At 44.6% G+C, this 27,781-nt stretch overlaps 1 protein-coding gene across 1 annotated transcript in view; it reads right to left on the minus strand.

Annotated features, from left to right (window-relative positions):
* Positions 1-27,781, minus strand: part of ANO2 (anoctamin 2) — a 321,678-nt gene that overhangs the window by 190,644 nt on the left and 103,253 nt on the right. Inside the window, exon 13 of the mRNA XM_025210200.1 lies at positions 24,211-24,275. Within this exon, the coding sequence (XP_025065985.1) occupies positions 24,211-24,275 (65 nt within the window). The remainder of the gene's footprint in view (positions 1-24,210; positions 24,276-27,781) is intronic.

Raw genomic sequence — 27,781 nt, forward strand, 5'->3', positions numbered from 1 at the left:
GTCCAGGCGTTTCGTAACCTGGTCATAAAAAGAGACTAGATTAGTCAGGCATGATCTACCTGCTACGAACCCGTGCTGGTTTCCCCTCAGCATAATTTGTCCTGCCGGGCTCTCGCAAATGTGAGCCTTGATAATTTTTTTGAAGACTTTGCCTAGGATGGAGGTGAGACTGACTGGTTGTCAGTCTCACCAGTTTTGTTTGTCAGCAGCTAGAAGTGCAGGGCCCCAGAACCCAGAAGCCCCTGCACCTATCTCCTTGACAGCTGGCAGACTTTGTCGTCTCAGCAGGGACTAGCAGGCCTGCAACTTTCACCCTGCTGTGCCTTAACACACATACTGTCACCCAGATCACGAGTTTTGCTTGTCCGCAACTTGAGGTACAGTTTCCTCCAAACCCCTGCACCTATCTCCTTGAAACTTGTCAGGCTTTGTGGCCTCCACAGGGGCTACCATACCTACAGTTTTCACACCCCTGTGCCTTAACACACACACAGTGTCACCTATGTCATGAGTTTTGCGTGTCAGCAGTTTGAGGTGCAGTTTCCCAAAAACCCCTGTACCTATCTCCTTGAAACTTGACAGGTTTTGTAGCTCAGCAAGTGCTACCATCCCTGCAATTTTTACCCCACTGTGGCTTAACATACACGTGACATGAGTTTTGCTTTCAGGACCTTGAGGTGAAGTTTCCCAGAAACCCCTGCACCTATCACCTTGAAGCTTGGTACATGTCATGCTTTCAGCAGAGGCTACCATCCCTGAAAGTTTTATCTAAATCAGCCAAAAGGCAACGAAGTTATAGATAGTTCATTGATTCCCCATTATACCCTATGGCCGAATGTCCGAATCACCGAATCTTTTCTGAATCCGTTTGGAAGCTCTAAATCCATTTAAAAAGCCTAAAGCTTCCAGCAAATCAATTTGGATTCATAGATTCAGCCTCAAAATCATCTAAATCATCTCCAAATCTGAATTGTGATCTGATGCTTTGCACAGTCCTACCACCTACTCTTCACCTCTTCCCCACCCACATGCATGCATGATACGTGGAAGCAGCAACAGTTTCCAAGGGGACACTGTTCATCCCTAGACTGCCCTAGACAGGCCAGGCCACAGACTGGCTTTATTCCATGATTTTGAAGTGCTTTCAAAGTTGCTGGTGCACATCCATTATGACAAGACCAGAGCTGGCAGCCTGTCAATTTATAGGTGTTAGCTAGAACAAGGGCCATAAAGGGGCAGAGGATACATCAGAGCCCAGGCAGGTTTTGAAGAGAGACCACCTAACTGAGCACACCAAGTCTACGGGTCTTCTGCTTGTGAGGTTTGCTATGGAATTATTAAACTTTCCAGTGATAAACGTGATCTGAAATTCATAAAGCAAGGAGCTGCTACTCACATCCGTGCCAAGAGAAAGTGAGAAGAACTCAACAATGTCCTGGCAGCCAAGCAGAAGGTGACTGCCAAGAAGCAGTGAGCTGCATAATGTTCTACACCTTAAGTGTTTTTAAAAAAAAAGAAAAGATTCAAACTGCTGTGCTCTGTCAGAGTATGTTGTCCAATATGAGTCACTTCAGCTAAAGATCAATATGCCAGAAGCTGAAATGGTGTAAGGAACGACAATGTCTGTGCTTAGAAGCATGATGGGAGATTGCAAGCTGATTCAGCTCACAAATGGCCCTTAGGGACACAGACCTTCCTCCTAGGGCAGGCCACGTTCCCTATAGTCCTACAAAATTGGAGAGAGCTAAAGGCACAGGCACAAAAATATTTGTCTGGAAGGACCTGATATGACACCTTTTAAAATTAAGGTTAAGACCCTCAGGGTATCTCTATCCCACACTCTACTCACCTGCTCACATGCTCCAAAATGAGAAATATACTGGCAAGGCAGCTCAGGTTATAGCCAGCAGTCATCCTCAAGTACAAAGGAGGCCAGTATTTTAAGAGTGACCATGATGAGATGCTCTGAAGTGGCCTCGCTGGAACATTTATGCCTAAGGTATTTTTTGCCTTCCTGACTTGGACAAAAGTAGCAAAAAAATATGGTGACAGTTCTTCCCAGCAGCAGCAAATTCCTCTGCCATGGCAATTCCCAGAATGCCTTGCAATCTATGACATACATCGCCCGTGCCTGCTGGTGGCATCTGCTCTGTGTACTGCCCCATGGGGAATGGTGAGAGAGGTCTGCCCTGGTTGCATTGCATGTTATGCCTTTGCATCAAGGCCTTGTATTTTGGAAGAAGTCTGCTAGGTTCTTTCAAATGTTTAAGCTCTTATCTCTACATTCATTAACTAACAGACCCTTTTAGATTACAAAGGAAACTAGAATATTTAATTTGAAACACATGGCTAGAAAAATGTGTGCTGCAAGGGGATGGTAAGAAGTGTGGAGAGGAAGGATGCTAATAATGACTGCATGCAAACATTAAAACCCTGGATTGGTCTCCCACGTTATGTTGGTGTAAAAAATAAAAAGTATTTGTCCCTTGACTTCAGTGGAGCTAGTCTTAATTCTTCTGTTCAGAAGCAAGAGGAGAACAAGTATTTGAGTTTTGTTATGCCTCGCTGTAGCAAGCCTCCTGTTCCAGGGTTGGCCCCTGGTGTCCATACAATCCTTGCCCTGCTCCAGCTCTAGGGTGTCTCTCCCCTGTTATGACTAGATGTATTTGTTTGATTGAAAGGGAAGCTGCCTAAGGGTCCCAGAGCAAGCTGTTGCTGTTCTAGCCACCAGCAAGTCCACCCTGGATCCCGCTGATATAAGTTTTGCCCCTCTCAGGCTAACTGGGTCCTCCAGACCCATCCTTGCTGCCCCAGGCCACCTGCAGCCTTAAGGGCTGTTACCTGGCTCCAATCACCCCTTATAACACACTCATGCCTCACAGAGTTACTGTGCAGTCCCTCCTTTGTTGGGGCCTCAGCTTCTCAGCCTCTACTCCTTTCCTCTGGCTGCAAGCCTCCAGCCTTGGCCCACTGATTCAGGTCCAGCTATCTTAGCCTCAACTCTTGTCAGTCATTAGTATCTCTGGGCCTCTGGCACCTGTGTCCCTTGCACTGGGCCCTTGGCCTTGATCTCACCCTTCTCTGGGCACTGTGACCCTGGCCCTGATTCCTTCCTACTTGGAGTGGGCCCCTGGCAGAGACTGCTCTGCTCCTCCTAAGCTCCTGGGCCCCTGGTCCTGATTCTCACCTCTCTAGGCTGTGAGCCCCTGGCCCTAGTCCTGCCCTTTTCAGGCTGCACCCCCTGACCCAGTCTGACTTTCGTCCTTGCTAGGTTTCAGCTGTTTTCTGCAAGTTTAAATCATCTGACTAAACCTGCCCTACGCACTGAACCTGCAGCAGGGCTCAAGGCACTCCTGTGCCTCCAGGCACTATTGGGACCTCTACCTTCCCCCAACAGTCCCAAAACCAAACCACCATTTAAAACTAAAACCAAAAACATATAAGCACTCTGGCTATAACTAAACCTCTAGCCTCCTGGGTATATACCAAAACTCTTACCCAGCATTGGGCCTTAGTCTGCTTCTAGCTCTCAGCCCTTCACTTGCTGTCTCCAGGCAGGCATGGCATGCTCACAGTCCATCTCTCAGCAACAGGCATCTCACTGCAGAGCTCTTCCTTCTTCAGCCTCCAGGGAAAGACTGACTGACTTGGCTGTGGCCCTGGCTTATATCTCTCCCAGGTCCTGCTCCTTTCTGGTTGGGTGACTGCAAAGGGCTGGCAACAGGTGCCCTCTAATTAGGCTTACTAACTGGTCTTCATGGGGCATTTGTACACATGCATTTGCTACAGCACCGGGCGCTTTTAAAAGCACACAGCACTGTGGCGCTTGCATTTGTACCACTGAGAAAATGGCAGTAGCCTACTTTTGAACTAAAATACATCAAAGGTGTTTTAGTTCAAAAGCGCACCACCATTTTCTGCATGCCACTGTGCATTTGCCATTTATACAAATGCGTGAGACATGGCACCAGGCACATCAACTAGCGTGCCCCGCAGACTCAGTTGAGTCTGCTCCATCACACTGGATTTCCAGTGCATTGGAGCAGACAAACATGTGTGTATAAATGCCCTCTATTACACTCCCTCTGACTTTAAATCATTTCCACCTCACACATGCATACCCAAAAAACCCACAAGGCCAAAATACCTCCATTTGCTATAAAGGGACATAATTGGGTGGGCCACGTGGAAATGGGCTGCAAGCAGCAGCTTTTGATTCACCAAGAGAACAGAGAGGAAAGCACACATTTGCATGCACAAAGGTGTATTCCCTAGACAAAGAATTGTCTCATTCATATATGTGTGCTTGCAGGAAAAACACCTATTCCCCTTAGCAGCTGGCAGTAGCTGACTTGGTGAAGGAACACTTACTTCTCTTGAAGAAAAATCAGAAACACGCCTCTTTCTCTGTGCTGAGCCAAGCTGAGGTGAGACCGTGTCCTGCATTTCAGAAGATTTTTACACTGTTGGCAAGACAGGCACCTACCAAGCCCAGCCTTCTCCTCAGGGAAACTCATGAAAGGACTGGGACATAAGCATTACCCCCTGAGAGGCACATGGCTTTTACAAGCTTCCCCAGAAGTTGAATAGAAGTTCCTGATGCTCAGCCCCTCTCAGGCTCAAGCTCAGAATTAAACCAATCAAGAAAACAAACTGCAGAAAATATATCTTCTTCCACTGCTAAGTTACAACTAGAGAAGAAAATAATGTCAGCTGCATTCAAAATATTTTTTTAGTTCCTTCTGGTTTGCCCATATAATATTTGAACAAGAAGTCCATGATGTACTTCAGGCTGTCTTGTTGCCAAACCAACATCAAAAAGAATAACTGGTAATTAAACTATATGGATGTATGTTGGTCACAGTACTTTGCTGCCAAGTTGTGCAACTTATAAATAGATTAGAAATAGAGGGAGAGAGAGAAAAATTGCTCGGTACTGTGCAAAAACAAGCGTGGGCTACCTGGAATGTGTATAAAGTATTGTGATGTGTGACACATGCAGGAAAGAATTTTATAGAGCTGCAAGAACAAAGTAAAGGAGACAAAGGAAAGAGACTGCTGCCGCTGAGTCACCTCACTGGAAAGACTATTCATTTTTTTTTCCATCTTCATGTTGCCATCCTGTCCCCGTGTTGTTTCATAGCTGCCATAATTCCACCCCCCCCCCCCCCCGCACCCAGCCCCCCCCCCCCCCCCCCGAGTCATAGTTGCAAGGCTAACTTACCTGGTCATAAACTACTTATTGTATAAAAATCACCACTGTGCCAGCATCCATACACGTCTCAGCACTGGTTAAGCCCTCAATATCAACCTATTATAATAGGCTGGCATAGTGCAAAGAATAGAAAGAATAAACAATTCATTCAGAAATGAATTGCTTGCAGTTATACCAGGGTAGATCCAGAGTAAGGGCTGAGTTTTCAGATTTATAGTAGTATATACTTGAAAGCAGAATTTGGCTCTTGGAATCATTTTCGAACGTGGAGGCAGTATGGTGTTTTGCTAGAATGTAACAGAGACTTTTTATTACTATATTGGTAATGAAATAAAATTCTCTGCCATGCTGAAATGTCCATCTCCGTGGCTCTCAACCTTGCTAGGCTCAAGGCTCCCCTGAAAAATAGCTAGTTCTCAGCATTCATTTGTTACTTGGCTATGGAAAAAAAAACAACAAACACAGCAATTCTTCTGTAACAAAGAACCCAACAAGACGACAACAGGTCAAACTGTTTTGTCCCTATGGTTCGCTATTTGAAACCTCTGGATTTACCTTGAGAATCATGTGTGGGTGTTTGCACATCTAAAGGCATGTATTGCTCAGAACCCTGCAACTTCCTTAAAAGGATCTGTGCCCCCCTGAGTGCTGCAGCACCCTGGCTGAGACCACTGGCCTATCCCAACATGCTTTCCAAACAGAAGAGAACTATTCCTCACAATGCTCCTGAAACATAGGGTATGTGCTTCCTCATTTAACAAAGTGAGAAAGGAATTTGCAGGATACAGCAAGTTGTCTCAAACAGAACCTGCCTCTTCTGATTACAGAATGTAAAGGACAACACTCCACTTCAGTTACCCACCCACCCCCTTCTGAGCCCTGAGTCAAGACAGCAGGGATGAATTTTACTGGCCTGTCCAGAGAAAGGTAATGCTCTGTACCCTTAGCTACATGATAATGTATTTGAGTATGAGGCAGGAAAGGATACAGAAGTTAAGAAGGTAAGTAATCAACCTAAAATCCAAACTGTTTCCTGAGCCTGAGATGAGGCTTGCCAACTCAGAGGACAAGAGCAGTGGAGACTGTGCAAATCTTTTCTAAGTAGTGCTTGATTTTCGGATTTGGATACAAACAAACCAAACAGCATGAAGCCATTTATTCCATCTGGTTTGTAGCCCAGACTGTCTCTGATTCTCTTTAAATTCAACCTCTGGCCATTAGTTTTGAGGTACCCTTCGGTAAATCAGGAGTTCCCCCCTACAAGAAACCAGTGCCGTAGCAACGAAGTTTGGTGCCTGAGGCAAAGCCCACAGTGGCAGCCCACCTTTGCCCAATCACAGATCCAGGGGGCACCCCCCACCATGCTTACCCTGCATGGAAGTGCATGCAGTGGTGGAAGCCAACCTCCCCCCAAACAAGCTGCTTGTGACTCTGTCCCGTGCCCCACCCTGGCAGGGCAGCGCCTGTTGGCACCCCTTCACTTCGGCACCCGGAGTGATCACCCCGCTTAACCCCACCCCCCCACCCACCTTGCTACAGCACTGCATACAACCTAACCAAAACTCTAAAAGCCAACCTTAATTTTTATTTCCATGCCTAATGTTCACAGAATGCTACTTACCCACCTTTGAAACCACCTGAGCTGGAGGCCCTATCATGGAGTAAGCTCATAACTTAAGTGAGCAGGCTTTCTGCCTGATACAGAAAGCACAGGGTGCATTCACTGAGTAAGCTGTTCAGGTGGCGTGCAGTTTTCCTGAGCCAGAACATTCACCAAAAGACCTTCTGGGCAACCATGGGTCTAAGCCATCTTACTTGTCAGAAGTAGTGGTCAGAAGGCACATATGGAGAAAAGCCACTTAATAAAACTCCCTTTGTCAAGGATCTTGTTTGAAACCTCTATGACAGGCAAATATTTTCTGTCACCTCCCCTGAAATCAGAGGCCTGGAGCCCAGTTCATGTCTAAATTGCAGCATATAAACTACCTTAGAAGTTTAGTAGTAAAATGGATTTTACACTTCCCAGCGTTGATTGGGAATTTTTGGTGGAAAGATTCTCTCATGGAAAAGGCAGCTTCCCTAGAAATGGATGCTTTCCACCAGCTTCCATAAAAATTGAGGTCTTCCTGCTTAACATTTTCAGAAATTTCCAATATACCATTCAGTCTGAAATGTTTTGATCCGTGGAACACAAAGATACTTGTTTCAGCTGAAAAGGTTGAAACATTGCATTTTGACAATTCCAAATATTTATTTTTTCAGGATTGGAATTTTCAGGGAAACATCTTGACATTTTTTTTGTCTCAGTTTGCAATGAAAAACAAGTGCTAGAATGTCAGTGTTTCCAACTGAATGGAAACTCTGACTTTCACTTGGATATACTACATTGTCTCCCAGTTTCTTGCTTATCCTGTGAAATTAACTGTTATTTAATACTATGTAGTGGGGGCTATTGAAATGGGGAAAATGTGCAATTGATAGACCTTTTTTTGTATGTGAAGTAGCTTAGAGAAGATAAAAAATTCTGCTGTGGAGCATAAATTACAGTTTCCAGTCTACAAAAGAAATTAAAATATAAAATGATCCATCCTTGCTCCTTTAAGTTATAGACCCTAAATATTACAATATTACATAGAATGCCATCTATCCAGCTCTAAGGATCTACAAACCTTATCATGTAATTTCCAGCAACTGCCCACTGCCACAGAACACAACTGTTGTATATAATTTGTGTGGATGGATCAAAAAGCGATTAAAGTCTATTCATTATTCACTCTAGCATAATGAACAATGAAGTGCTGCAAGGTAGATGTGGTCTTATGGTAAAGTCAGCAAGCTAAAGCTGAGAAGGCTTAGGGCCAATTTATTCCTTCACTACAAAACTTACTGCAAAACCCCAGCTGGGATACAAATTTTGCCTCAGTGGCTGCATCCACACATGTAGGCATGTGCAGTTTGTGGCACTACAAACCTCTTTTTGGAGCCACAAACCACATGTGTTGCACATTAAACTGTGCATGGCACTGCCAATTTGTAGCCTGGGGGCAAAATTTGCTACAATTATTTCCCAGTAGCAAAAAAAAAAAATAAAAAAACCTGGAAAAAAGCAGTACAAAGCATACAAAAATAGTATGTGAAGGGAAAAATGTGCTGAGGGCTGCCTGTTACCCCATCTCCACATGCCAGTACTCAGCTGGTTGGGTTGCAGAGTACCTCAGTACAGGGGCTGCCTGCCCCACACTGTGCCCCAGCCAGCCCCCCTCTTTCCCCGCCAGCATATGGAGTCCAGTTGGAGCTGCACACCAGGAGCTGGGAGCAGCTGGACATGGGCTATTTGCCTACATTTGGACAATGTGTCCCAAAACAAAGTGCACATGCAGGGGTATGCACTGCAACACAAAGCAGCAACACAAATTTGTGCTACTACTATTTGTGCTGCTGCAAGCAAATGCCTCTGCTCATCTGGACATGGACAATGGGTGCATCTACATATATGCTTTTCTGGGGAGTTGACTAATTAGCTCTGCAATAAAGTGTCACTGTCTACACATGCACCCCTATTACAGCACAGTAAATTAACTAACTCCTCTGTAGAATAGTACTGCCCAACACAAGTACTATCCTACAGCAGTTATTTAGTGATCCAAAAACACACATGTGGACAGTGACTGAGGCTGGCCAGAGCATGAGGGTGCTTCTGTGCGGCAGCCGCCTGCCAGCTAGTTCCACACTGTAGCTCTCTCGTGTCCTACCCAGCCCCTCCCCAGTATGCTGAGCTGGGAGAGAGAAACTCCAGGCTGGAAGGCTGTCCCTGTGTGCCCCCTGCCAGCTGGGGCTCTTCCACCCCTGGCTCAATGTGCTGCACTCCTGGGCAGACGTGTGAATGCTGCACCCAGAAGCAATAAATGGCAGCATGAACTGTGCCCAAGTTTACTCAGGCACATAAATAGCACATGTAGATGTGCCCAGTTTCTCCTTCCCTACTTCACAGGACCATTATGAGGATACGTTCATTATGCTGATGAAGTGCTTGTTGTACTTTGGTCAAAGATGCTCTATAGATATGAAAGGAATATGATATGTGGCAACATAGAAATGATACTTTTTTCTGCTGTAGTAATACTACATGCAACCTGCTAAAGTTTTAAAGAAGGAATGTGATTTGTGGCAACATAGCCTTAGACCACATTAGCCTATTCATGACCAGATTTCTGTCAGGCTATTTAGCCCATAAAACAGAGGTGGGCAAAGTCTGGACCGGGGGCCAGATCTTCCATTTCCCAGCAGCCCCTGCCCGTGTTACTGTGGCTGGTCTCCATAGACACCTCACCAGCAGTGGTGCCATGACTGCGCAGGGCCAGGTTTTCCATGGAGACTGGCCCCAGCAGTGCTGGTAGTGCACACAGCTGGGCAGGGAGCTGCTCCAGTGCTGGCATCTTGCAGCAGTGACAACATGGTCTGGAACCAGGGCAGAGTTGTGATCTGCTGCCAGCACTCCCCAGGCAGGGGCATGAAGGCAGTGGGTCATGGCTCTGCTCTGACTCCAGACCATGCTGTCACCACTGCAAAATTCCAACCCCGGTCACGGAGACCCTCCCCCCCATCCAGCCATGCACCCTGCCAGCACTGCTGGGGCTGGTCTCCATGGAAACCCCAGCCCTGTGCTGCTGCTGCATGGAAAACGGCCACAGTGACATGGGCAGGGGCTCCCGGGAAATGGAGTCCAGCTGCCAGCTGGATCTGCCATTTTGCCCACCCCTGCCACAGAAGCTGCAAATGCTTTTTCAACTGTATAGTTATGAAGATGCATTCTTGCCTAAAAAAAGATGTTCTCATCAGGATTATCCATGTACTGTCTGTGCTGTCTCTGACTGAGAGCTGAGTGCATTACCCGACATCTAAACATTCATAAATGTCACTTCCTCTCCCTTTCTTCAGTTCCTCATCTGGAGGTGGGGCAGGCCACGGCTTTATCTCATTTTTCTCCTTCATCCCAGAAACAATCCAGCCTGAGAAAAGACAAAAGGCACCGACTCCATGAATGCTCTGGGGCTCAAGCACCCACAGAAAAAAATTAGCAGGTCGGACAAGCCGGACTGAAGTAGCTGCTTCTTCGGGCCATGTGAGGGGTTCAGTGCGAGAATGCAAAAAAAAGCACCCACTGGCAAAAACTGAAGTTGGCACCTATGGAAAAGACCCACTGAGCCCAGGAAGGTCATATAAAGAGAAGGCAGTTCAACTTTGGCTGCAATAATTCTCATCACCCCAGCAAGATAGAAGTTCTGTATTAGCAGTTTAGAAAATAAGTTAATATGGTCACGTTCCCTTTTCCTCCACAATCAGTGATCTACCATCCCCTTCACAAAGAGCTTCGTTTCTCCTTCCCTTCTTCTTAGTATTTCATGAAGAAGCGCCCTCTCCCCTGGATAAGTGGGCATTGCCATCTGGTGTCTTTTGACTTCCTTTTGATACTTCATATTAGTTACTTTTCCTATTACACTTTCCCTTCTGCCACTTACCCCTGCTTTGTATACTCAGTGTATGCCATACGAGCAAAAAGTTATGCTGTTTCACTACGGTACCTGTTTCCTAATCCTGTTGACACCTTGCATGTAATTTACACTATCCTTTACATCAGTTAGGTCCTCAAAGTCAAATATGAACCTTAAGTGCTGATTTCTTTAAATCAGCAGTTCCCAATCTGTGGTACAGGTACCAGCAGCGGTACTCAGACAACCTATCAGTGGTATGCATTAACAGATTTATTATAATTACTTTATATGACAAAAATTTGCTAGTGGTATTTAAGGTTGAACTGAAAAATTTGCTGGTGGTACTTAAGGTTGTATCATTTTAAGGTGGTGGTGCACAATTTGTCAGTTTGGGAACTGCTGCTTTAAATAACTTTAAGTAAAACTTCATTTCCATCTGGCATTTTGTCCAGTATTTCATGGGAGATCATTTGCACTGGCATTTGTTTTCCTCTTCAGGTTATAAATCTTGCTGCATGTGCTAAATTACCTTGATGTATATGTTTACTTGAGGTGACACTGTAATAAGCAGTGCTTATTGTCAAACAAGACACTATCTAGTGGCTAAAACAGACACATAGCTCCCCTTTGAACAAATCAAAAAGTTTTAGGAAACATTTACATCTGATATGATAGGGCTTAAGTTTGACCTAGAGCTTTCAGATGGCACAATCTTATCTTAAATCTTGCAATCTGTGGTGCAAAAAATCACCACACTTTCTCTCTCATTTCATTTGAAAAAGGAAAGATCTGAGATCTAGTTTTAAAACAAAGCTTGAAAATTTAACCTTCATTTTGAGGGCTCAGAATCCAGATAACAAAGGGAAAAAGAAAGAAACATGCATTTTTATTATTGTTTAAGTAGCACTCTGGCATCTATGTATACACAAAACAACGCATGATATTATTCCAAAGCCAAAAGGATCCTCATTTACCATATAGTTCATTCTGCTGGACCCCACCAGAGTCAACAGTATTTCAAGCCATGGTACCCCACAGCTCAGCACTGCTCAATATGTGTGTGTATTCCAGATACCTCCCACAAAGGATCTATATGATATTTAGCCTCCCACTCATGACTGTAACTGGGTGCTCCTTTCATGAGTCCTGGGATGCTCCAAAAATTTCAATGTAGATGAGGCACAAGGCAACCTGATCCAGCTTCACCTCATGGAAGGCTGGGTCACACTAATCATATGCCTACCTAATCACAGGTAGGTCTTGTCTTACCAGTCTCATCTCCTTCTACAATCAGGTCTCTCACTATCTGGATATGGAAGACAAGGTAGATGGTATATACCTAGACTTCCAAAAGGCCTTTTATTTAGCAACCCACAATATCCTTGCGGGAAAACTGGAAGATTGTGAGCTCAGCTGCTCGATGGTTCAGTGGGTGGGAAACTGGCTACAGGGTAGGACCCAGAGAGTTCTCATGAACGGATCTGTGTCCTCCTGGTGTGAAGTGGCCAGTGGTGTCCCTCAGGGGTCTGTGCTTGGACCGGTGCTTTTCAAAATCTTTATCAATGATTTGAATGGGGGAGTGAAAAGCTTGCTGGCCAAGTTTGCAGACAACACCAAGTTATGGGGCAGTGTGGTCACATCAGAAGGTAGGTTGCAGATACAGGCAGACCTGGACAGGCTCGAGAGTTGGGCAGACTGGAACCAGATAAAGTTTAACACTTCCAAGTGTAAGGTGCTCCATCTGGGGGCAAACAACCCTCAACATAGTTACAGGCTCAGTGGCAACAGCTTGACTTGCACCACGACCGAAAGGGACCTAAGGGTAATGATTAACCATTGCATGAATATGCGCCATCAGTGCGAGGCAGTGGTCAGCAGGGCAAATAACATGCTGGCATGCATCAACCGATGCATCTCGTGTAAAACTAAGGAAGTGATACTTCCGCTGTACTCAGCACTGGTGAGACTGCAGTTGGAGTACTGCATCCAGTTCTGGGCACCGCACTTCAATAAGGATGTGGAAAAGCTTGAAAGGTTCCAAAAAGCCACCTGTATGATCAGGGACTTGCAAGGCAAGCCATGCAAGGAAATTCTGAGGGACCTGTGCCTCTTTAGCCTAAAGAAGAGAAGATTGAGAGAAGACTTGATAGTGGCTTACCACTATATCAGAGAAGTGCATCAGGAGCTCGGTGAACAATTGTTCACTAGGGCACCCCCGGGGAAGACCAGGACCTGTGGATACAAATTACTGCAAGGTCACTTTAGGCTTAATACCAGGAAAAATTGCTTCATAGTCAGGGTGTCCAGACCGTGGAATAAACCCCCTCCAGAGGTAGTGCAGTCATCTACCCTGGAAGTTTTCAAGAAGAGACTGGACAGTCACCTCGCTGGGGTCACCTAACCCCAGTTGTCTTCCTGCCTAGAGCAGGGGGGCTGGACCCAATTATCTGCAAGTTCCCTTCCAGCCCCTAACAATCTATGAATCTATGCATCAGGCTGAAAGGGGCTGATAGAGGGATTCTGAATGAACTATTTGGGGCCATATTTGAAGATGTCTGGCAGATATTTAAGGCTGGTGAAAAAAACAGGAATCATTGGAAATGGGAAAGAAAGGCACAGCTCAACTGGGGGAGTGATGAAGGAGTCAGAATGTATTCAATGCAGTGGCTCACCATGACTTGAAAAAGATTTGGTGCTAAGGGGGACTGCATTCAATGGGCACTAACATATACCTTATTTAGATGGGTTATGTTAACATATTTTATGGTAGGTTGCCATCAGCATGTTTGCCCAATATAAACCATGTACTTTATAGCGAGGCTCACTGTTGGCTACATTTAGCCTTCAGAGATGGTTTTCTATTACTGAGTACATGTTGCTTTTAGCAGCATTTTAAAAGTAGACATTGTATTTCCTGAAGTTTCCTAATATGTAAATGTAAGATGAGGGGCTTTTTTCCTGATGCTGGTTGTAGGAGAAACATTATCTTGTATTTGAGTAAATATGTAAATATCTAGGAAATTAGAGCACATTTTAATAGTCATATTTTTTTTTTGCTTTGATCTTAAATGCAATAACGTAGTACTACCTTCCAGCATATCAGTAAGGTTTTTTATTTTTCTTTAACTAGAGAAATATGTATATGTTGTGTTATAAAATATGTAGATGACTAATTTCTTATCTGCCTGACCCCTAGACAGACCCCATAGTTAGGCACCAGGATCCCTATGAACTGCATGAGTAGTGTTAGGTGTCTCAAAATAGGATCTAAAAAGAACTGTATACTGAGTAAAGAGCTACTTAGAAGTAGTCACTAGGAAACAATGAACACAGGGATATGTCTGAAAACCCCGTCTCCTGCAAATCTTGGGCACCTGCCTTAAAAAACTAGAAGGGACCACCCAGGCAATCAAGTTCATTACCCTGAAGCTGGAAACATCTGTCTAATAAACACTTTCCCAAAAGTGTCCACCAAAACATTCATTCTGGCCCCCTTAGAAATCACAGCCAGAAAGCACCCCAAACCCATCTGCACAACTACAGTGGAGAAAGCAAGAGAGACAAAGGTACCATCAGTACATTAGACTGCTGCACTGACAGGGAATTTGTGAAGCAAAAAGTGCCCATGGAAGGAATCTCTGAGGTAAACCTGCTTAGGGACCAATACCTCATGGAAAAAGGTAAAAAGGTAGAAGATAAAGAAAGGAAGAAGGTAAAAAGAAATTCCAATGGTCCCTGCCAATCTGAGCAAAGAGGAGATTCCTGTCCAACCCCAAACCTATCAGCAGAAAGTGCATTTATCCACTTGGGACCCGCAGCCAAGTGCATTTATCCACTTGGGACCTGCAGCCCAGAACCTTCATCTGACAGAAAATACCTACAACTACTTTTGGAAGGGATGGCACAGAGTTCGCTCTTATTTCAAAATCTTGACCACCAACCGCCACCTCCTTCATTTGAAAAGAAAGATGTTGCAAATGCCCTTCGTAGACACCTCAGTTCTGTCAGTATCTCAGACTTGTTTGGAGAATGTTTGCCACATTGGGCCCCTCAGAGGACTTAGGCAAAGGGATGCCTAATTTCTGGATCCAAAGAGTGCTCAGGTGTGAGAAAGAAGCTAAGCTCCTTCAGCTGATAGAGTTCTGGGCAAGGACTCTAAGCACTAGGGTGACTTTAAAGCCAAGCAAGGAGGCACCTGGTGACTTTAAGCATTTCCAGGGACAGGCAGCAGCTAAACAAGGATTTTCTGGATCACAAAGCACTTCAGTTCTACCCGAGTCTCATTTTATGCGTGTAAGTCCTATATTGGATCTAACCCTCCAGTCACTTTTGAAAATCCCACCCAAGCTGTACAAAGCCTCAATGGTAACATGGATTTCAAAACACTGACAGCACCCAGCAGCCTTGAAATAATTTTTGTCAGCAAGAAGGGATCTGGTTTTCCTCACTCTTGTAATACAGGCTTAGAGCCTTAAAATTCTCTCCCCCATGTAGGGCAAACACAGATAAATTACAGAGAGTTTCTGTGAAGACAAAGAGACAGCCACTTCCTACAGGAAAGGTGGAGTTTTTGAAATACAGTATTGTAAATAATGTTTTGGTGATTTATCTCATTCCAAAGTGCCTCAATACAGCTGGATCCTTGAGGCAAAATGCTGCGTTGGCTTATGCATCATGTGTAAAACCATCTGGATTGCAAGGGAATGCAGGACTTGACATTTGTATACACCCTGTGGCCAGAAGCACCAGAGGGGAATGAGATCCCTACAACCTCTGTTGGTGAAAAGGGAAAAGTGCTTCCACTGAAAGCATCATTTGCCTAAAAGTCCTAGTGACTCTTGGTAGGTCACAATAACTACAGATAAACTTGGACTGTAAGGCAGTGGGCTGCCAGAGATGCAAAGGACTCCTTTTGAGGCAGCATGACTCTGTCCAAGGATCCTAACTTATCTTGCCTCCTCTTCTCCCTCTCAGTGAGGGCTTTTCTGTTAGAGGCTGCAGACCAAGGACTTCACAGTGGGAAACAATGCAGAGGAGCACAGCAGGGCTGAGTGTGCTTCAGTGTGGTCCAGCCCACCCGGTACCTTATTAATGCTGAAGCTCTAAACTAGGAGTTGGAGGGAGGATGCAGAGGGAGGGTTTCCTGCTGGGATCAGACAACTGGCTTCCTTGGAACAGAGGAGAGAACTGCATAAAGACCCTTGGACAGATGCTATTCTCTGATTCAAACCACGACTGGTGTGGGTGAAGTGTTGTGCTCAAAGGACTGTTGCCTGTGGGACATTCTCACTGGCAGTCTGGAAGGGAGTTGGATGGAGTCCAGCCAAAGCTCCTGGAAGGGGGTGTGGGCATTTCACATTTATTTCCATATATGATCTACTGCTGTGCTTTCCCAAGTTTATGACTGCATTCCCCCTTTTCCTTTCCAAATAAAGATCTCCTTATTTTTATACAGTCTCTGTTCTTCTGAAGGCAAAAGGGCTGCCTGTTATAGGCACCTTAGGAGGGTGCATATAGTTTTCCAAAATTCCTGATCACAGAGCTCAGTCAGCATAACTTTTTGCTAGTTGAGACCCTAGACATATAAAAACAAGCTTTTTCTACTGCCATTAGCTACATGGCAGCAGGGTCCAATTTACAGCCTTGTCTGAGATTCTTTGGGTGACTGCTGTCTCAGAAAGAAGTCTGAGGTCGTTCATTAGTTTGGGGAAGAAAGATATTTCTGTTTAAGAGACATCCATTGTGTAATTCATGTATGATGATTGGTACAAAGGGAAGTTTATGGACCCAAAAGATACCTTCTAGTAACAGATGAGCATCTGAGACCTTGTGGGAAAGCCTGGCCATGGTGCCTGGGTGGATGCAAAGTGCTCAGGCCATGGTTAGAAAGAAGGATGAAGTCTATGCAGCTTTAGGTGAGACACCAATCACAGAGAAACCTTACATTAAGAAGGTAGCCTTTTCAAACTACCTCAAGCAAGTTGATATCTGTAGAGCTCAGCCCTCATCACTCTGTTTCAACGGGTGACATGATAAAAATGAAGTCAGCCTGCTTAGCAAAACAGGTGACGCCCATGGCTAGCATGCTGGGTCTGTTCAGTGCTAATCAGTCAACTGCACCATAAGGCAATAAGGTATCTGGATGGGGGGGTGGGGACAGACAACCAGGGCAGTACCCAGGGTATCACATTTGTTGGGAAGCGCAAAAGCAGCTGTTGCCACAGCAGCAAATGATCACACTGATGAAATCACAAGGTAGAAGCTGGAGCTTTCCAAGGTGCCATGCAGCTGCTCCAGGTGCAGGATTGTGCTGTTATACCTCTGCCATGAGATGTTGCTATAACACAGGATGTGTGGGGCAAGACCTTATGGCAATCACTAGAGAAAGCTGCAAAGCCTCACTGCAAGTTAGCCCCAGATCATAAGTTAAGGTTATTTCCTGGAGAGGTGGTTACATTGTCTCGTGAAGAAGAATCTGATACCTTGATAGAACAAGCTTCTAAAGCAGTGCACAAGTGGTGGGTACCAGGTGAAGAGGAACCAAGGAATCTTAGAGACCAGCCTTAGGTATGGTTGGCTCTTTGAGAACCCAAGTTAATGTAAATGAAATCAGTTGGGCCTAAAAGTATGTTTGGGACCATGGAAGGCATCTCATACCTTTATTTCAAGCTCCATGATGGAGGGACAGAAAGCTTTCCATCTATGTACAAAGACTGAAGAAAAGCAATTCAGGTGTGAAAGGAATATACCAAACTTGTCCAAGTTCAAAGGAAAATGCTACATTATCACCTGATCCTAACTAAACTTTGGTTAAGGGAGCAGCAATTGAACCCCCTGAGTTATACACAGCTGAGGAAAGAAATGAGGAAAGAGGAAAAAAGGCAAGCCACCTGTGAAGTTAAGTCACATGTGCACAGTGTCCATTATGACAGTTTTTGCAGTGGAACCCTAGGACTCAGTCCGACCTCCCAGGGGTCACTACTGCCTTAATGCCTATAGTCTCACCTGCCAACCTTCATGGAATAAGCTCTTGTAGGCCCTCAGTCTGGGTTGCAGGATAGTCCCTCTGGGTGTCTCCCTTTCTCACATCATAGGGTCCCAGTCCCCCCCTTCTATCATCTTTTCCCTGGGCTATGGGCCCACTCTCCAAAAAGGGTCATTTCTTGGGACCTCTGGCTAGCTTCACAAATTGTCCTTTTCTCTGGGGCCCTAGCCCACTAAAACACCAGCTGGCACTGCTCCGCTCTGTTTATCCTTCAATCAAGCTGTGGTTGCTTAGTGTTTCTACAGATGGCTCTATTTTTAATAGACTTTATAGACAGACTTTTTAGATTTGTTTTTTATAGTCTGTCTGTAAATTGACATACAGTTAGCAGCCTTTTCATCACTGGTAGGCCTTCTGGTCCTGCAAAGCTTCTACACATGGCCTCCCTGATCTCTTACAGCTGCCCCATGCCTTTCAGCTTTTAGTAGTTCAAGCTCTTCCTCAAGAGCTTAGCAATCTAAGCTCTTTCCTCTAGAGTGAAAAAGTCTGCTCCAAACTCTCAACTCTCAAATCAACCTACAGTGTCAGACAAGGTAGTACACACTCCCAGGACTGTTGCCCATAGCAGTCCCTCTCAGGACTCTTCCCATACACCATGGCCCTTCTCATCCCTTGTACCTGGCACCATTCCTTCTGGTCCCTCTTCAGGCTTGGACACCAGCTATTCAATCCAGCTCAGGCTGTTTGCTGCCAGGTTCTTTGCTTCCATTCATGTTCCTCTATCAGTCTCAGGCTCCTGTGACTAAGCTTCCCCAAAGCTAACTGATTAGTTCTTATGGCTCAAGTGTTTATATAGCCAAGAGAGCGGATGGGGCCTAGTCGGTGCCTAGGATGTAGGCATTCTTTCTCTCCCCTTCTACATAATGGGGCTGAAGGCCTCCCATTATACTACCTGGACCTCTAGACAATGAAAGTGAACACAGCAAAGGATTTAACACAGTGGATCCAAAGCCTAACCAGTTATATTGCTCAGAGCATGATCCTCTTCATAGATACATAGATGCTAGGGTCAGAAGGGACCTCAACAGGTCATCAAGGCTGACTCCCTGCCTAGGCAGGAAAGAGTGCTGGGATCAGATGACCCTACCCAGATGCCTATCCAGCCTTTTCTTAAAACCCCCCAAGGTAGGGGAGAGCACCACCTCCCTTGGAAGCCCATTCCAAATTTTGGCAACCCTTATTTGGAAGACTGGCAGGCATGAGGAATCACAGGCTGTGGTAGTAAGGAAGATGTGCAAAATCTTTGCCCTATAAGAGTTATAGCGGGGAAGATGGCTTTTCTGCTGTGTGTGTGGCCAAAATGGACATATTGCTGAAAACTGCCAGAATAAATTACACTTGAGATGGAAACAATTTTCCATTTAATATAAAATGTAATAAAAAGAACTTAAAATTGTGGGAGAGGAAATATATAAACTAGATAGTTCAACTGCTAGAATTCTGAAGCTGTGATTTAGATACCCATTTAAAAAATCATTTTTACTCACTGACTGTTCCCCAAACAGTGGAAGAAGCAACATACTGGGAGGGTACCTTTTGATAAAACAGATATTTCCTCTAAAATAGACAGGGGGTAAAACAGAATTTAAATTCTGGAAGTGATTGGGACATCCCACTAAAGAAATAAAGAATGTTTATGTTCTCTTTCTGTAAAGAAGGATATTGGCAAAACCAAATATAAAAACTAAATGAACCTTATCTACCTTATATAAGTAGTAGAGGTGCACCAATACATCAGTCTGATATCAGATTGGTACCAATATGAAGAAAATTGTCTATATATGATATCAGCCCAATAGCTGATAATTCGGCTGATAAATGCCCATGCTGTACACAGCCACGGTGCAGCATGGAGCAGAGCCAGCAGCATGGAGAGCTGCCTCCAGCTGGTAAACTGATCTGCCCCCCAGCGCTCCTTCCCTTCCTTCCAATGCCCCTGTGCTGAGGTGGGGGCAGGGGCAGGCGCTGCCCAGCCGGAGCTGGGGTAGGGGGGACATGGGACAGAGCCGTGGCTGATGGGGTGGGGGCAGCTTCCACTGCTGCTTGCACCCCCGGGAGGGCAGGGGGAAGGTGCACGTACTGCAGCTCCACTCCCAGCCCTGCACCGCTGCCCAGTGCAGCCACGGCATTTCCTGGTGCTTGGGTGGAGGAGGGGCATTCAGCCAGGAAGCAGAGGAGCTGCAGTGAAATTTGGGGTGGCTGCAGACTCCTCCCAGCACCACCCGAGCCTGCTCTGAGTCCAGGCCCTGGCAAAAAGAGCCATGCAGCGCTGGCTCCGGCTCCACTCCACAGCTGCCGCCTGCCCTGTGCCATGAAGATCTGGGGGCACACCCCCCCACCTCCTCCATCCTGGGGTGCTAGCACCACCCAGTGAGCTGTGCCTCCATCCCACAGCCCCCCAGTGCCCTGGCTGGGCAGTGCCTGCTCCTGCCACCTCCCTCACCACAGGGGGCATTGATCTGACTCTCCATTCCCCTTCCCTCCCCCTCCCCTTCCACCACATTGGACTTACCACCTGATGGCAGTTGTATCAGATATCGAATCAGTATTGGCCGATATGCCTACTTAAATATCGGCTATTGGTATCAGCCCTGAAAATCTCTACTGGTGCACCCCTAATAAGGAGTATTTTCTAAGTTACATCACAGACAAAAAATTGTAAAGTTAGTAAATGGAAGAAAGGCATTGCCTAAAATCATATCTCCCTCCAACTTTGTCCTCTGTTGATAAGAAGATCAATTTTAACAAGCAAAACCTAGGCTAGCCCACATGTTACCAGTACAACTTTCCTTGTCTACACTACAGTTTTAATATTTGTTAATTAACTTTGCTACAGATACACTTATTTCAAAATGTAGATATAGCCAATGCTTTCATGTGAGAAGAGCCGTCCCCCTACCCCTTTTTCAGCTCTGCCACCTTCATAGCAAATTAAAAACTAAATTTCCCCTTTCAAAAAATACTAAACTTTCTCCATATTTTTTTTTTATAAGAAAGACAAAATATGAGTTCAGGTACCTAAATTTAGGTAGCCATAGATAAACACTTTGCCTTAACCCCTAAGACAGTAAACTTTTTGTATCCTAAAGCTAGGATCTGATTCAGTTAACGTTTAATATCTGTTGGTAACATTCAGAGAGTGGGTGTTACTTGCATTTTAACGAATCAGTTTCAGATACATCTGTATTTTATATTGCCTAAAAACCTTTACATTGAAATAGAGCTTTTGCGGATTAGAAACGTGTAACATCTACACTGTTCTCATTCACTGAATCCCTTCCCTTCACTGATTTACAATAAGCTGACTTTCCCATGTACCCCCAAGGGGGAGCACAAAGCCAAGGCAGCGTGCTTTCAATGATTAAAATATAGGAGTGAGTGGACATCTCCGCTTTTTCATTTATTTTTATGAAGAAAATGAAAATGTTCTACATAAGCTAAGTTCAGTGACAACTAGCTCTCCCCAAGGACATCGGACCTCAGGAGGGACCATAAGATTCCTGGCCTGTGTCAAGAATCTGCACAGCAAAAATGCAATTCCTAGCAGTTGGTTACAGCTGCAAGTGTACATCACTTGGAAACTAGGGCCTGGAGATTGGGGGTGTTTAATGTTTGTTCGACAGGGCATTAATTCTGTACGTGAAAAGTTAACAGTCTCCCAGCATAGGCATCTTGAATTAGCACTTGCCTGTGTGCCTGTTTAACAGATACGAAATGAGGATGGTGGGAAAGTTCCCATTGTTGCAAATGGTGTTTCAGTCTGCATCTGCATTTAATTAATGTTTTAATAAACTCATCCTGAGTTAGTTAATATATAATGTGCTCCAAAAGTGAAAAATCCTTTAGAGGGAGAGTATATGAAAAGGGCATGTCTGGAGTGATCCAACTTCTGTTAATATCAACTGTTATTAGTTTAGGTAGATCATAGTATAAATCCTTGGCTGTTCTATTTAGTAGCTATTAATAGACCTGTCCTTCATGTATTTGTCTATCCCCTTTTTGAACCTGGTTATACTTTCTCCCTCTACAACTCCCTGTGACAATGAGTTCTACAAGTTAACTATATGTTCTGTAAAAAAAGAACTTCCTCTTGCTTGTTTTAACACTGTCTCCTGTTAATTTCAGTGAGTGTCCCTAGTTCCTGTATTCTGGTACTTGGTAATTAACATTTCCCTATTCACTTTATCAACAGCCTTGTAGAGACCTCTATTACACCCCCTTCAGCCTTCTCCTTGCCAAACTGAGGAGTCCTAGTCTTTTTGTCTACCCTGGTACGGCAGATGCTCCATACTTTGTTGCACTTGTCTGTACCATTTCTAATTCCATCAGTTTGTTTTTGAGAATTGAAGACTAACACTTCATGCAGTATTCAAGTTGTGGGCGCACAATGGATTTATTTGTTTTATGTTTTGTTTTTTGATGTTCTTCTTGATGCCCAACATTTTATTGATTTCTTTGGTTGCTGCGGCACATTGACCCACTGTTTTTAGAGAACTACCTACAATGACTCCTAGAACTTTCTCCTGGGTCATGACAACTAGTGCAGAGCTCAGCACTGTGTATGAAGAGTTGAGGTTATTTTTCCCCATATGCATTACCTTGCACTTATCAACATTGAAGTTCATCTGCCACTTTTATGCCCACCCATTCAGTTTTGTGAAATCTTTCTGCAGCTTCTCACTACCAGTTTAGGATTTGACTATCTGCAGTAATTTAGTATCATCTGCAAATTTTGAGGTTTCATTGTGTACTCCCTTTTTTAGGTAATTTACCAAAATGTTGAATAAAGCCAGGTCCAGTCCAAATCCCTGAAGGACCCTACTACTAACCATCCTCCATCCTATAAAGTCACCTGTTGTTTCTTGTCTTTTAACCGGGGTCTAATCCATAAAAGAATCTTCCCTCCAGTCCTATGGCAACTCCATTTTTACAACATTCTTGTCAAAAGCTTTTAGAAAATCCAAATACATTATATCAACTGGAAATCCCTTGTCCAGATGTTTGTTAACACTCTCAAAGAACTTCAGCAAATTGTGAGACATAGTTCCCATGATCATCTATGTAGTCCTTGGCTGGAGAGTAAGAATCTACACTTAAAAACTGAATTCAGATCCCTGCAGAGTGAAGATATACTAATGTACACACTTCTGTCAGGACAAAAAAAAATCTGGGAGAAAAAATTGGAGAGTTAAGTGTGTGTGTATATGTTCTAATTGATTCTGACATCTAGAACATGAAATGCATTTTTCCAGTGATAACAGATAGTCAACCCTTCCTTCAAGTGAACTATGGATGATAAAAGTAAGGAATAATGTTATTCACAAGAAAAAAGAATCAATTGCAGAATTTCTATGAAAACAGAGCAACGCAGTGAAAGACTATTATGGGTACAGGAAACACAGAGCTAAATTAAGATGTAGGTTAAGCAAATGCACTTCCATCCTTAATCCAAGATGAGCTGTCAACTTTCTACAATCTCTCAATATTTGACAGGGCTTTAAAATTTGCATGGCCACAAAGCATTTGCTCTAACCAGCTTTCACTGAGGTGATGTTACCAGTTTTATCGTACAGATAACTTCTAACAGGCCAAAACGTTATTAACAAGGAGCTGGCCTAAAGTGTATAACAAACAACTAGGAGGAAACACATACTCCCTCCCAGAAACGGGCACACCCCATAGTTGAAGTCAGATTAACGATTCATAATATACAATTTTTGACAACTCTAGCCTTTTTTCTGTCCACAGGCCATCAATCCGCAAGCTGTTTTTACCAATGTATTCGTTACTATAAAAACATTCCACATGAAGATATTTCAAACCTTTGATTTTATGAACTTTTCCCTTTGACAGTTTCATATTTGTGGTAAGTGACTGGTCATCTGTATGTTTTAGAGATGGCCATAACAATTTTATCCCAACTTGGGTTAAATATGAAATGTCATTGCGTTTTTGAAATTTGAAACATGTTGATCAACTCTAGTCCGATAACACTTTTTTTACTCCCTGACTGGGTGACTGATACTTCCATAGTGAGGGAGAGGGAAACCAAAGCAATTTCACAATCTTCAGAAAAACAACTTCGGCTGAAACTGCTGCATGTGAACATCTTCACTTAATTATTCACCAAACTTTCAGTGTACATTCCTGCAAACAAAATGTCACTGTTATGAATAAGAACATAGTTTTTATTTAAGTAAATTTATGAACTTTTGAAATGTTATATTTATCCAGAAAGAGGCAAAATACAAAAGGTGACATAATATTTTGTGAGTGTGCGTGACTTGTTATATGCTATTACTTAATGGAATAGAAATGGTTAGTGAGCATTGAGAAAAAACATAGCCAACACACTAAAATCAAAGGCTAGAATATTTCATGCTGGTCAGCCAATAGAGCTACACTAATTTACACCAGCTAAGAATCAAGCCCAATATTATTTTAATCAAATCTATTACCTGATGAGGTCAATAGGCTGATACTTGTAAAATACTCCATATCTTGCCCATTCTTGATACAGCAACTAAATAAAGAAAAACATGCAGAAAGTTAACTTCAAGCAACTGTTTGCATCTGGGCTGCAAACATTTTGTTAGGATTAAAAATATGCTTCCAAGCTTCATACTGAAAATCCTCCTACATTTAAAGTTAAGCTGATAAGAACATTTTTAGGCCAACAATATCATATTCCAACTAGCTATAAAATACTGGACTGTGGCACAAACCCATTTTGCATCTTCCCCTTCTGCCCTCCAACACAGAATTTAAAAAAATGAAAACCCTAAATTTATTAGGAAATAAATATAATAGTTCTCCAAAAATTCTCAAAGCCTTCTTCTTTTTGGAAATTGTGAAAATATTTCAGAGATAGATCTCCTTGCATATTATGGGTCAAATTCTTCTATGATGTACTTCAATTGGTGTCAGTGTAATTAACCCAAAGGTAAACATAATCCAGCATTTCAAGGTCACAAGTGAAACGCATGGTGCTATAAAGTCCAGATTAGTTTCCTGTGTAGGTAGAAAGCTGTGGTGGTAAAAGCTTTTGTCAAAGAGGCATGTATACTAGAAGGAGAGCAATCACATGTTCATCCCACTGTGCTGGTTCACTTAACCGGTCACATTCTGCCACACATATCTTCCATAGAGAAGATGTCCCAGCTGTGTTGAGTCCAACCACCACTACTGGAATCCGTGAGTGGGACAAATAATTCAGGCCCCACAAGGAGGAGAAAGCAGACCACTACAGAGACAGCAGAGTCAAGGAGAGAAAAGTAGCATATGTCAGAGAGAACATGACGTCTCTCAATGGTGCTACTTGTTGAGCAGAATTCAGGGTATTGTCCTTTATTTGTTTGTTTGTGGCTGAGAACCAGATGCTGCAACTTTTTTGTACTTTCAAAAAACATTTGACAAAGGACCTCGCAAGAGACTGTTAAGGAAATTAAGAAATTATGGTGTGAAAGGCAAAGAATTGTCATGGATCAGAAACCATGGATCAGCTCTGGGACAGAAGACATGGCGTGGATGAAAGGTTAGTTAGCAGAAGGTCCCACATTGAGAACAATCTCTTTTAGTACTTGTATTAATAAATGAAAATCATGATGAACAATGAAGGGCCAAAATCTGCAGATGCATCTTCAGGTATGTTAGTTAAGTCTACAGGAGGCTGCGAGGCACCTAAGAAAGCCAGGAGGATGTTCAGTCAGTGTTGACAAATGCAAAGTCTATTTCTCAGTGCTGTTTATGTATTTTTCATTAGCCCCTGCATTAAATGTATCAATAGCTTTGGAAGCAGGGGCCAGACCCCAGGGTTCCCTCCTGCCCAGGGGAGTCCACCCTTACTGGTTTATGAGCCAGGCTCACTCTTCTTTTGTCTCCTTCTGGACCCATCCATTCCTTTCTGTACAGTGGTTCAGCTTCCATATCATTGATACAGGATACCTGTAGCCCTACCTAGCTTATGGCCAGGTTAGGTCACTTCCTGGAGAAGTGGGAAATACTGTTTTTTCAATCCCCCTCAGACTATGTGGGGCCTATGTGGGGCAAATGTCATGCAACAACAGCTGATCCTCCTCTGATGATAGGGAACTGTAATGTGCATCCTCGGGGGGGCAGGAGCTCATACCTCCCCCTTTGCCTAGTGTTGGCTGTCTGAGGATGATCCCCTTAAGGATGGTTTGATGGTCAGACCCTCCCAGGGAATGTAAAAAGGGGTGGTGAATATTAGGGCTGTGTGAAACAGCACAATTCCATTTCGACTTCCATTTTGATGGGACAGTGTTTCATTTTGAGTTTCATTTCATTTTAAAATGACTGTTCTGTTTCATTTAATCAAAACTGTTTTGCTGTTTCGACACTGTTTTGACGTTTCGCCCATAGGCTATAATGGGGAAGCACAAAACTGCCTATAACATTGTCATTTCTTGCCTGATTCAAATGAACAAAACACTTTTTCACAGCCAGCTTATGAACTTTAATTCATTAGCCTCCTAGGTACAGAAACTCAAGGACTCAATATAGTGAAATTCTAACACACTACAACCTGCTGGACATCTGACTCCCCAGGTACCTCCTCACTTTTACCTGCGCTGCTACAACCCCCTTCCCCCTCCCACCCCATCCTATCCCTCACCCCCTGGCCCCTCCATTTCCATTTTCACTGACTGGCTTTCTTGCCTGCATTGCATACCAGCCTCTGGCTTCTTTACTATTCTTTCCAACCAGGAACAGCATGCACACACACAAACTGCAGGAGCTTCCTCAGCCTGATGAAGGTTTTCCAACCTGGAAACTGGCATCCCAGGCAGCTAAGCTGAGCATATGTGGAGCCTCACAACTCCACTGCAACCAGCAAGCCTCAGGCCTGTCAAAGACACGACGGGTCTGGCCTTTCCCCAGCCAGGACTGTGTGCATGCATGTGGTAACTGGAGGTTATGGTGCCTCCAACCCACCTTTCACCAGGAGATCCTTGGTCCTGGCATTTATGGGACTGCTGCGCCACCAGCAGTCCCACCAGGCCTCACTGGCCCTGGCAGAGTGCAGTTTTAGTGGTCATGCCCAGGACCTGGGGCCTCCCTCCCCACAGCCCCAGCTCATACCTCCAAGTTCATCCTGGCATGGCAGCTCAGCAGGACCATGTTCTTCCCCTCTGGCTGGTGATGCAGTGAGTGCCCCCTCCAGCTTGGAGAGCAGGCCATTAAATGGCTTTTTTTTAATGAAAAAAGGAAATAGGTGCGGATGGAGAGAGGAGGGTGAAATGCATTCTGTCTGCACCTGGAGTTTGGGGAACCCCAGCAGTGGGACATTCACCTTCAGGAACACCAGCTGTTCCACCAAACCAGGATCCAAGGAGGTGTAGTGGGGTGTCACAACATCCCCAACAATGCTGAATAACTTCTCACTCAGAACACTGGTCGGTGGACAGGACAGGTGCTCCCGGGCAACCGTGGCCAGATCCGGCCACATCTGGCTGCGGCTTGCGCAGTAGGTCAAGGGGTTGCACAGCAACAGCTCCACATCCTCGGCAAGATAGGTAGCCACCAAGGCCTGAGTGCTACCTGCTTGATGGTGGGGTCTGGTGCCTCTGGACCCCACCATGGAAGCCATGCCCTTGGCCCACATTTGCAGTGCCTGTGGTGGAGGAGGAGACTGGCTGGTACATGGTGTGCTGGCATGGGACTGTGGAACATCCCCTCTCCTCTGCTGTTCTGCCTCTCTGACTCTCTTCACCAGCACCTCCACCCACTGATTCAGGCTTTGGCTGCTGCATATGCTGCTCTTTACCCTTGGGTCATACATGGTGGCCAGCATGTGGACCATACTGGACCACAAGGGATGAAACCATTTCCTGATGCCCTCCTTCAGCTGCCTCACCAGTGCTTGGATGTCTAGTAGTAGCGGCTTGCCCCAGCCAGGAACATTGATCCCCTGGAAGCTCTTCTTTTGGCTCTGAAGTTCCCTCACTATGGGGATCACCTGGCTAGGGAGACATTGCCAGTGCTGAGAGTCTCAGTGGCCTCGAGGGA

Source organism: Alligator sinensis, unplaced genomic scaffold (assembly GCF_000455745.1).
Source record: "Alligator sinensis unplaced genomic scaffold, ASM45574v1 scaffold35_1, whole genome shotgun sequence".
NCBI classification, from domain to species: domain Eukaryota; kingdom Metazoa; phylum Chordata; order Crocodylia; family Alligatoridae; genus Alligator; species Alligator sinensis.